At 50.5% G+C, this 12205-nt stretch overlaps 1 protein-coding gene across 6 annotated transcripts in view; it reads right to left on the reverse strand.

Moving 5' to 3' along the window:
- TSNARE1 (t-SNARE domain containing 1) overlaps positions 1-12205 on the reverse strand; it is a 557339-nt gene that overhangs the window by 256667 nt on the left and 288467 nt on the right. For all 6 annotated transcript variants that reach the window (XM_068238108.1, XM_068238109.1, XM_068238105.1 and 3 more), the window contains one exon: positions 2559-2714. In XM_068238108.1, coding sequence (XP_068094209.1) covers positions 2559-2714 — 156 coding nt within the window. The remainder of the gene's footprint in view (positions 1-2558; positions 2715-12205) is intronic.

Raw genomic sequence — 12205 nt, forward strand, 5'->3', positions numbered from 1 at the left:
GGGTTTGGGAGGAAACCGGAGTGCCCGGAGGAAACCCACGTAGAGACACAGAGAACATACAAACTCCTTGCAGATAGTGACCTGGCTGGGATTTGAACCGGGTACCCAGCACTGTAAGGCGAGAGCGTTAACCATTACGCCACCGTGCTGCCCTGTATTGAATTATCATCCTAACTGCTCTCAATAGGAGGTCAGACATAACATATCACTACGTAGAAAGCAAATTAACATCAGAAGTGGAGGACAATCATGGATGGAGAGATAGATGAATAGTAGCAGGAATTCTTCCAGGGAGTCACATGGCTATACGGTGCTTCTGCTCTGGGGATGGGCTGTATTGCTACAGCAAGGCCTGAGCACTGACTGGAATCATTACATGCTTGGTTACACTATACAGTATCACAACACAGAGATTTCCACTTCATATATCCGTCTTCTCCTCTCTACCGAGACCTCAGCCTGACTCCTGCTCTTTGCTGCAAAACTCAAGGTCACAAAAGATCAAATGAAAATCTTATGCTGGATGTCAGTGTGTTTACCACGGCAACGCTCCACGGTAACCTGGACTGCATTATTTACTGCGTGATGATCACAGCATAGGAACAAGGCAAAGCGAGCAAACACTGAAACATGCAGGAGGAGGGCCTGGCGACCCCAATCCAACCAACACAAGATTAAACATTTACTTAAGAGGAAACGTACGGAATATAACTTAAATAAAGAAAGCTGGTGGTGGGAGGCGCACAGGACAAAACAAAATGCACTACAAATACTAAAATAGAGAAACAGGTTGGCCTACCTCTCTAGGTGAATGAGCCAGCCAAACACTGACTAATGGGAAAGGTTTTTTATTGCACAAAGGAAGACCGCGTTTCGCAGGTTGATCTCGCTTCTTCAGGACAATGGCCTAAATTCACTAAGCTTATCCTCTGTTTTTAATAATGTTTCTGGAGTTATCACCATGGTGAAAAGGCATGTAGTATTCAGGAAACATTTTACCTCAGGCAAACCTAAAGTTAACTCTTCTGTCTTTAAGTTAAAGGGAAGGTTCAAGGAGGGGAGTGGAAAAATAAAAATCAATTTCCACTTACCTAGGGCTTCCTCCAGCCCGTGGCAGGCAGGAGGTGCCCTCGGCGCCGCTCTGCAGGCTCCCGGTGGTCTCCGGTGGCCGACCCGACCTGGCCGGCTGCCAGGTCGGGCTCTTCTGCGCTCCAAGGCCCGGCACTTCTGCATCCCACGCAGCCGTGCTGACGTCATCGGACGTCCGCCGGGCTCTACTGCGCAGGGGCAGAACTACTATGCCTGGCCAGGTCGGGTCGGCCACCGGGAGCCTGCGGAGCGGCGCCGAGGGCACCTCCTGCCTGCCACGGGCTGGAGGAAGCCCCAGGTAAGTGGAAATTGATTTTTATTTTTCCACTCCCCTCCCTGAACCTTCCCTTTAAGGAGAGATCTCTAAAACTCTTCAATCCATAAAATAACTCCAGAATTCTAAAGTTTAAGACAGGCTGTTAATTAACTGCATGTGAAAATAACTACAGAGGAGGTAAATTAAGGAATGAAGAGATAAAAGAACTCTCTCACTGTGAAAACTTATCTCTACATCTTAATAAGGCAAGACCAATGTGTGGAGGCAAGTTTTCTCTTGCCTTACTATCTCCAGCATGATCTTAGTGAATTGAGGCCAATAAGTTGTGCCGTGTGGCTGAACGGAGTTAAAAACAAGTGCCTCTATAAGTTGTGCCTACCTTCGTTGGAAGGTTGTAATTTTAGTTACTAGCCTTGTTTGAGAGTCAGTCTGTACTTACTACATACATCGGGTAGCCTAATCACCTGGAGAGGGACAACCATGGGTGGACAACCCAACTTAAGTGGCCACCAGGGGTGGACAACCCATCTCAAGCGGAAGTGGGAACCTTCTGTACGCATTGATTGTGGTTACATATTACAGCAACCCCGAAACCGCGAGTTCAGCACCTAACCAGTACTACCTCTGAAGATGTTATTTATAGTTTGCACTATTGACTCCTGGCCTTCTTTGCACTATTGGCTCCTGGCCTTTTCCCTTTGTGTCTTTCTGGTATCCTGGGTGCTCTGGGACAGCCAGCCAAGCTTCATCATTTATGTTTACAATATTATAGATATTTTGGTCAATGTTTGCCAATTTTAAATCCTTTCCTCGTTCACCTCGATTTACATTCTTCAATTGATCAGTAATGTTGGCATATTTACTACTGGCAAGGGGAATTACTGTGATATATCGGCCCTCTGTGAAGTGAGCAGTAACATCAATTAATCTCCCAGAGTGCTCTGGGGCAGAAGGCTGTGAGACATCATAGCTTAGAGATGAACAACCCTGGGAGGACATCACTGGTGGGCGTCAAAGCCCTGTCATGGTCACTTGGGTGTAAATGACGTACTGAGGTGATTTTTCCACACAGGGAGGACAAGAAGCAAAGACGTGAACAAGTAACATCACGTTCAGTGCCGGCTGGGCTTATTGGCTGCTTGTGCTTAGCGTTCGCTCTGGGTGTACATGTTAATATGGAGTCTGTCTTTACCTCGATCTGCTTCACAGCTTCCTCCCGCTGACGGATTTGCTCGACATCATCCTCTGTGATTTCTGACAGATCCTGGCTCTGCTTCTGGTACTGCTCATCCCCACCATTAAATATCTTCTCATCATCAGCAATGTCAGAGAATGGGGTGCGGGGACTCTGAGGAATACAAGAGAGGGGATTACAGCATGAATGGGGAAAACACAGAACAGTCTACACAGTATACCCTACTGCACATTACTTAAAGCATACCTGAACTAAAAAAAGAGTGAAAATAACCATACACAGGTCATACTTACCTCCTGTGTACTCTGCTCATCAATCTCTTTCTCCTCTCCTGCGTCCTGTTTGTCCACTGTGATCAATGGATTTCTCCGTCCTCCATTTTAGAAATGGTAATGATCCCGCAACAGCTTCCAGATCAGCACTCTGTTTACCAGTAATATCGCTTGAGCCATTGGGAAACATGGACATTACCTTGCACATCAGTTGTCATTTCAGTTATAACTGACAGCAACTCATTTAGAGTAAAAAAGGGTTCTAAGGGCCTGTTTCCACTACACGTGGATTCTGGATGCAGAAAACTGACTCCGATGAATGCCTATAGGAAATCTGTATCAGAAAAATCACGTTTAGTTGAAACAGGCCCATAGGCATTCGGTGGAGTCAGTTTTTCTGCACCCAGAATCCATGTGTAGTGGAAACAGGCCCTAAGGCTTTCAGCTTCCGGAAAGACAAGTCTGACTAGATCTAGTCATAACTGGAAGGAATCGTTGTTTGAAGAAAATGGTGAGCTTCTGAGAGGAACTGACAGCGAGGCAAGTATGTAATATTCATTTGCAGGTACAGCATGCGTTTATTTTAAATTGTACTCAGTTCAGGTTCATTCATATCTCTTCATGTCAAAGACAAGTGGAAGACATCCCTTTTCAGGCTCATCACCCGAGCACAGGCTGGGTCCTTCTAAATAAGTTTACATCAGTGGCTGGATAGTGTAATGGTTAAGGGCTCTGCCTCTGACGCAGGAGACCTGGGTTCGAATCTCGGCTCTGCCTGTCCAGTAAGCCAGCACCTATTCAGTAGGAGACCTTAGGCAAGTCTTCCTAACACTGCTACTGCCTATAGAGTGTGCCCTAGTGGCTGCTGCTCTGGCGCTTTTAGTCCGCCAGGAGAAAAGTGCAATATAAATGTTATTTGTCTTGTCTTGTCATGAAAGGGTATTTCAAAACTATTTGTGTAGCAGACATAGCTTAAAGAGAAACTGTGACCTAGAATTGGACTTCATCCCAATCAGTAGCTGATACTCCCTTTTACATGAGAATTCTATTCCTTTTCACAAACGGATCATCAGTACGCTCTGTATGACTGATATTGTGGTGAAACCCCTCCCACAGGAAACTGTGAGGACCATGGTCCTACAGTTTCCGGTCTGTGAACCTCGTTGCATTGTGGGAAATAATTGTTTACATTTACAGCTGTTTCCAACTGCCAAAACAGCAAGCAGCATCTCTTTCCACAGGCATCACCTGCCATCAGTAAAAATGTCAACATGAGATAAATGTCAGAAATGTAAATCAGGGAGAGGAAAGATTTTACAATGTGCAAACACTGACTAAATCATTTATATATAATTATTGTAAAAATGAAGCACTATTTTTTTTTATTACATTATTTTCTCTGGAGTTCTTCTTTCTTTTAGTTTGGCTTTTTGCATTGTAAAGTTTACGGTACTTGCAAACTGTTTTTAGCTTTAAGTGCAATGGCACTCAGATTTCAGCTTTGTGAAGTATTAAACACATCATAAAACAGCTAAAACCATTTGAATGGTATCCAAGGTACGGGAAGGGTTAAGACCTTTGTCTTCAATCAGCTACCAATTCACAAGCTTGCTGTTGTGGCCAGAGTCCGATAACAGGACAGGTAAACACACCTAATGTAACCACTCTATAGACCAGAAGGAAACGAGATACGTTTGCTATAGGAGCTGCTCACCCTCTTTAAAGTTCCTCTTTAGGGGGGGTACTTTTATCTAAAGTATTACCAAGACCTTTAATGCAATACGAGGTTATTTCACAGCGCGGGGTAACAGACGCTTGCCTTAAAAATTGTTCTCCCAAAACTAAATTTACTTATTAGAAGACAGAGAAGCCCCGGCACATGTTTGAAGACAGCCATAATGGAAATCACACATTAGAGTCTGGGAAGGAAGAGGAAGCAGCGATTGGCAACATGAATGCCATTGTACAATAGAGAAAATTTAAGCTAATTAAACAATTAAACCAGCGGGGACCTTTTAGGAGATAATCCGGCACAAAGCCAGTGTGCCCCCCCCCCCCTCCCCATCCAAATTCCGGTTTAATTAATGAAAGCTTTGTATTGGGTTTAAACCGGCAACTGGCAGGGAAGGGCTCCGAAAACTGGATAAAGGAAGACTGTGAGCTCCTAGCAGAGACTGAGAGAGTGCAGAGGGGGTGGAAGGGCGGTGGGGACACAGGAAGGACGGAAGCAGCTTAGGGACACGTCCCTGGCACACCTCAATCTGTGTCACCTCTGCCACGTCCCAGGAGTGTGCGGCCCAAGAGAGTGCGGAGGGGAAGGAAGGGCGGTGGGGACACAGGAGACACAGGAAGGACGGGAGCAGCTCAGAGACACGGGGCCGTCACTGGCACACCTCAATCTGTGTCACCTCTGCCACGTCCCAGGAGTGTGCGGCCCAAGAGAGTGCGGAGGGGAAGGAAGGGCGGTGGGGACACAGGAGACACAGGAAGGACGGGAGCAGCTCAGAGACACGGGGCCGTCACTGGCACACCTCAATCTGTGTCACCTCTGCCACGTCCCAGGAGTGTGCGGCCCAAGAGAGTGCGGAGGGGAAGGAAGGGCGGTGGGGACACAGGAGACACAGGAAGGACGGGAGCAGCTCAGAGACACGGGGCCGTCACTGGCACACCTCAATCTGTGTCACCTCTGCCACGTCCCAGGAGTCTGCGGCCCAAGAGAGTGCGGAGGGGAAGGAAGGGCGGTGGGGAGACGCAGGAAGGACGGGAGCAGCTCAGAGACACGGGGCCGTCACTGGCACGCCTCAATCTGTGTCACCTCTGCCATGTCCCAGGAGTGTGCAGCCCAAGAGAGTGCGGAGAGGAAGGAAGGGCGGTGGGGAGACACAGGAAGGACGGAGGCAGCTTAGAGACACGGGCCATCCCTGGCACACCTCAATCTGTCACCTCTGCCACGTCCCAGGAGTCTGCGGCCCAAGAGAGTGCGGAGAGGAAGGCAGGTGGGGGGGAGACACAGGAAGGACGGAGGCAGCTTAGAGACACGGGGCCGTCACTGGCACACCTCAATCTGTGTCACCTCTACCATGTCCCAGGAGTCTGCGGCCCAAGAAAGTGCGGAGAGGAAGGCAGGTGGGGGGGAGAGACAGGAAGGACGGAGGCAGCTTAGAGACTTGGAGCAGTCCCTGGCACACCTCAATCTGTGTCACCTCTGCCACGTCCCAGGAGTCTGCGGCCCAAGAGAGTGCGGAGAGGAAGGCAGGCGGGGGGGAGAGACAGGAAGGACGGAGGCAGCTTATAGACACGGGGCCGTCACTGGCACACCTCAATCTGTGTCACCTCTACCACGTCCCAGGAGTGTGCGGCCCAAGAGAGTGCGGAGGGGAAGGAAGGGCGGTGGGGAGACGCAGGAAGGACGGGAGCAGCTCAGAGACACGGGGTCGTCACTGGCACGCCTCAATCTGTGTCACCTCTGCCACGTCCCAGGAGTGTGCGGCCCAAGAGAGTGCAGAGGGGATGGAAGGGCGGTGGGGAGACGCAGGAAGGACGGAGGCAGCTTAGAGACACGGGGCAGCCACTGGCACACCTCAATCTCCATCACCTCTGCCACGTCCCAGGAGTGTGCAGCCCAAGAGAGTGCGGAGAGGAAGGAAGGGTGGTGGAGACACACACGCAGGAGACACAGGAAGGACGGGAGCAGCTTGGATACACGGGCCGTCCCTGGCACACCTCAATCTGTGTCACCTCTGCCACGACCCAGGAGTGTGCAGCCCAAGAGAGTGCGGAGGGGAAGGAAGGGCGGTGGGGAGACACAGGAAGGACGGAGGCAGCTTAGAGACACGGGCCGTCACTGGCACACCTCAATCTGTGTCACCTCTACCATGTCCCAGGAGTCTGCGGCCCAAGAAAGTGCGGAGAGGAAGGCAGGTGGGGGGGAGAGACAGGAAGGACGGAGGCAGCTTAGAGACTTGGAGCAGTCCCTGGCACACCTCAATCTGTGTCACCTCTGCCACGTCCCAGGAGTCTGCGGCCCAAGAGAGTGCGGAGAGGAAGGCAGGCGGGGGGGAGAGACAGGAAGGACGGAGGCAGCTTATAGACACGGGGCCGTCACTGGCACACCTCAATCTGTGTCACCTCTACCACGTCCCAGGAGTGTGCGGCCCAAGAGAGTGCGGAGGGGAAGGAAGGGCGGTGGGGAGACGCAGGAAGGACGGGAGCAGCTCAGAGACACGGGGTCGTCACTGGCACGCCTCAATCTGTGTCACCTCTGCCACGTCCCAGGAGTGTGCGGCCCAAGAGAGTGCAGAGGGGATGGAAGGGCGGTGGGGAGACGCAGGAAGGACGGAGGCAGCTTAGAGACACGGGGCAGCCACTGGCACACCTCAATCTCCATCACCTCTGCCACGTCCCAGGAGTGTGCAGCCCAAGAGAGTGCGGAGAGGAAGGAAGGGTGGTGGAGACACACACGCAGGAGACACAGGAAGGACGGGAGCAGCTTGGATACACGGGCCGTCCCTGGCACACCTCAATCTGTGTCACCTCTGCCACGACCCAGGAGTGTGCAGCCCAAGAGAGTGCGGAGGGGAAGGAAGGGCGGTGGGGAGACACAGGAAGGACGGAGGCAGCTTAGAGACACGGGCCGTCCCTGGCACACCTCAATCTGTCACCTCTGCCACGTCCCAGGAGTGTGCAGCCCAAGAGAGTGCGGAGAGGAAGGCAGGTGGGGGGGAGACACAGGAAGGACGGAGGCAGCTTAGAGACACGGGGCCGTCACTGGCACACCTCAATCTGTGTCACCTCTACCATGTCCCAGGAGTCTGCGGCCCAAGAAAGTGCGGAGAGGAAGGCAGGTGGGGGGGAGACACAGGAAGGACGGAGGCAGCTTAGAGACTTGGAGCAGTCCCTGGCACACCTCAATCTGTGTCACCTCTGCCACGTCCCAGGAGTGTGCGGCCCAAGAGAGTGTGGAGGGGAAGGAAGGGTGGTGGGGACACAGGAGACACAGGAAGGACGGGAGCAGCTTAGAGAGACGGGGCCGTCCCTGGCACACCTTAATCTGTGTCACCTCTGCCCCGTCCCATAAGTCTGCGGCCCAAGAGAGTGCGGAGAGGAAGGCAGGCGGTGGGGAGACAGGAAGGCCGGAGGCATCTTAGAGACACGGGGCTGTCACTGGCACACCTCAATCTGTGTCACTTCTGCCACGACCCAGGAGTGTGCGGCCCAAGAGAGTGCGGAGAGGAAGGAAGGGCGGGGGACACACACGGAGGAGACACAGGAAGGACGGGAGCAGCTTGGATACACGGGCCGTCCCTGGCACACCTCAATCTGTGTCACCTCTCTCACGTCCCAGGAGTGTGCGGAGGGGAAGGAAGGGCGGTGGGGACACACACGCAGGAGACACAGGAAGGACGGAAGCAGCTCAGAGACGCGGGGCCGTCCCTGGCACACCTCAATCTGTGTCACCTCTGCCACGACCCAGGAGTGTGCGGCCCAAGAGAGTGGGGAGGGGAAGGAAGTGCGGAGGACACACACGCAGGAGACACAGGAAGGACGGAAGCAGCTCAGAGACACAGGAAGGACGGAAGCAGCTCAGAGACACGGGGCCGTCCCTGGCACACCTCAATCTGTGTCACCTCTGCCACGTCCCTGGACTCTGCGGCCCAAACAGAGGACGCCGGGAGGATTGGAGAGCCACCTATACACAAGCAGACATGATGCAGGACTGATGACACGCTGGACATGCCCTTCAGATTGGTGGCATCTCTGGAAAGGCAACACACGGGCTTCTCAAGGTCATTGTTTCATGTGTAGAAAAGGGACAGCCGGTACGAAATTTCAGAGCCTCAATACTACTGGAATTCGTTTTAAATAAAGTACACATTTCTACTAAAAAATATATTTTCTAATAAGAGAGCAGATGCAGTATACGGATGTCCATATTATTAATATCAAGAAGTTTTGAATCAGGATGATACCATTTATTCAAAACGTCTTGCTTTTACTGATGGCTAAAATGGTACAATACCCTATTGCTAATATTATGAATATAAAATACTGAGAACTTGATTGGCTCTTCCCTAAATTGGCTTTAAACAGCATTGGAGACATTAGACTGGGACTATTGTGGGGTTGGATTGTGAGCTCCTCTGAGGACAGTCAGTGACATGACTATGTACTCTGTAATGTGTTGCAGAAGATGTCAGTGCTATATAAATACATAATAATAATATGGTAGGACATTATACTATGACTATGGTAGGATTAGACTGTGAGCTCCTCTGAGGACAGTCAGTGACATGACTATGTACTCTGTAAAGTGCTGCAGAAGATGTCAGTGCTATATAAATACATAATAATAATATGATAAGGCATTAGACTATGACAGGATTAGATTGTAAGCCCCTCTGAGGACAGTCAGTGACATGACTATATACTTAGAAACACCAGGATAAACCTTCTCTAAATCCTCATTGCCTACTAAACAATACAGGTTACCTGGCATCTGTGCTGATGCTCCGCCTCTATTACCACAAGTCCCTGGCCCAGAATGAGTATGTGGATAAGGTGCTGTGACTCTGGTTGCATGCTAGTTGCAGGTGCTAGTTGCAGGTGTGTGACTCAAACACAACTAATGCCAAAAGCTCAGTATGACAGCCAGGCAACAGGCATTGTTTATAAGGGAATGAAGATGGCAGCCTCCATATACCTCCCAATTTAGGCCCCTTTAACAAAAACACAGGCCTTGCAGTGCTGCACAGGCAGAGCTAAGTAAACATTTGTGGGTCTGGCGCTGGAATGTAACGGTTTCAGGAACTCGTGTGAAGTTTTGCCGCCAGCGGCGCCCGTCTGCTGATGTTGGCGCGGGTCCATCGCTGCCGCCGACACCTGTCCATCTCCGCACACGTCGCCTGCAATCCAGCTGCTTCCTTTCTTACATAAGGCAAACTTGCTCCACTTTCTTTGCAGTAAAGTATTTTGCCGTGAATTACTGGTTCACAGCTGTCTCCATAAATGATTTACTTATTGAGTTTATTTTCATTTCAGGGTGAAAAAAAAAGAAGAAGAGAAAACACAAAGCTGAAGATTTGACAGCTCTTAAAAATATCTGCGCTTGTGTAGGCCGAGTCTCCGGCATTCCAACGCTGAATATTCTCAGGGATAATGCAGGGAACACAGAACAGGATTGAAGGGCTTTTCAGGGTGACGAAGGTTCCCAAGAGCACCGCCTGTCCTCCCAAAGGTGGAGGATAAATGAGGGAAGTGCTGTGAGGGCTATTGGGGGGCAGAGAAGCAGCCAATAGAGACCATTAACCTGAAGATTGGGGGCTGGAGAATTGGGCACCAATGTCGGGCTGCACGGTGTCATCGGTGACACAACTGTGGCTTAAGTGGTGAGGTTTGGTAGGAGCACATAACTTGTGAAGAAACAGTGGATTGGGCTTTGGTGGACAATGACAAAATATGCAAACTCGGTAGGCAAAGGTTTCAATAAAGAGTGAGGGTTTAAAGAATTTGCACATGGAGAGATCCATACTAGTTGCAGTATTTCTCTGCATTGTCTTAGTCAGTTGATACGGTCCAGGGGTACTACCCCTGACTGTGAAGCATGGGGTTATGAGTTTGGCTCCTGGGTCAGAGGGGAAAACAAAAAAAAACCTGAGCAGAGCAATATTTGTGTGGACCAACAGATACCAGTGGCCCTAAAGAGACTAAAGATACGTACACCTAGTCTGAACTCAGCCGTTGGCAGACTAAAAAGACAGCTGTGGCTGAGAATCAAGGCTGGATTAGTGTGTGTACAGTGGCCATACAACGCCTGCTGATAGCCAGGCTACTCTAAGGCCGTATGTCTTCTTTTCAAACCAACTATGTAACTATATATTGCTAGTGAACCAAAAGTAGGGATAGTAAAAATTGCACCCGGCAGAAAGAAAACACCGAGACAACAGGAGCCCAGATGGAGCAGTATGTCACAGTACCAGAAGTATGTAAAATATGCGGATGGATTATACTCACAAAGGTGGGCTGCAGAAGGGCAACCAACCACTAGAAGCAGGAGGAGATATATAACCCCGCCTCCACTCGGGTGACCAGACGGAGCTGGTGATGGTAGCACTCTTGATAAAAAGCAAACCTCAAATGACCTAGATTGGTCCAAGAGGGATGATGCCCCTCCAGGAGGGTGAAGGCACAGGATAAAGAGGAAAGAGGCTCCAAGAGAAGATAAAATACGTTAAAAACAAATACAATGAAAAAAAGTGAGGTGGCTTACCTCAATGAAGACAAATTGAGGTATTAACAGAATTTTATTACACTGGCAACGCGTTTCGTGGGTGCATACGCACTTCCTCAGGCCAAATAGCAGTGCCTAATGGCGCTTGTAGCCACAAATAAGGTGCCTCTATGTGGCTACAAGCACTATTAGGTGCTGCTCGAGTATATAAGTATGGCCGCTACATGAGTATGGCCGCTACATGAGTATGGCCGCTACGAGAGTATGGCCGCTACGAGAGTATGGCCGCTACGAGAGTATGGCCGCTACGAGAGTATGGCCGCTACATGAGTATGGCCGCTACATGAGTATGGCCGCTACATGAGTATGGCCGCTACATGAGTATGGCCGCTACATGAGTATGGCCGCTACGAGAGTATGGCCGCTACATGAGTATGGCCGCTACATGAGTATGGCCGCTACATGAGTATGGCCGCTACATGAGTATGGCCGCTACATGAGTATGGCCGCTACATGAGTATGGCCGCTACATGAGTATGGCCGCTACATGAGTATGGCCGCTACATGAGTATGGCCGCTACATGAGTATGGCCGCTACATGAGTATGGCCGCTACATGAGTATGGCCGCTACATGAGTATGGCCGCTACATGAGTATGGCCGCTACATGAGTATGGCCGCTACATGAGTATGGCCGCTACATGAGTATGGCCGCTACATGAGTATGGCCGCTACATGAGTATGGCCGCTACGAGAGTATGGCCGCTACGAGAGTATGGCCGCTACATGAGTATGGCCGCTACATGAGTATGGCCGCTACATGAGTATGGCCACTACATGAACATGTGAAATGGCCACGGCCAAATTCCGGCTTCAGGGTGAAGCTGAAAAACAGCTCAACCTTCTATAGGCAAACTCCTGGGTGGCAGTTTTAATATGTAATTTGGGCACTGGCTATTGCCGGCATCCAAATTATCTCTCTTTTTTCAGTTTGAGCTCCGGCTATCGCTGGCGCCCAAATGACTCAGAGTGCCACTAAAGAAGTAATTCTCAGTACTGCCTATGGCGGCACCGCTGTGCCACTGCTCCAGAATTGGCTCACTTGGCCCCTTCTGCACAGCAAGCCGGAACGCCCTTCTTAAGTAA

The sequence above is a fragment of the Hyperolius riggenbachi genome, chromosome 5 (genome assembly GCF_040937935.1).
Source record: "Hyperolius riggenbachi isolate aHypRig1 chromosome 5, aHypRig1.pri, whole genome shotgun sequence".
NCBI classification, from domain to species: domain Eukaryota; kingdom Metazoa; phylum Chordata; class Amphibia; order Anura; family Hyperoliidae; genus Hyperolius; species Hyperolius riggenbachi.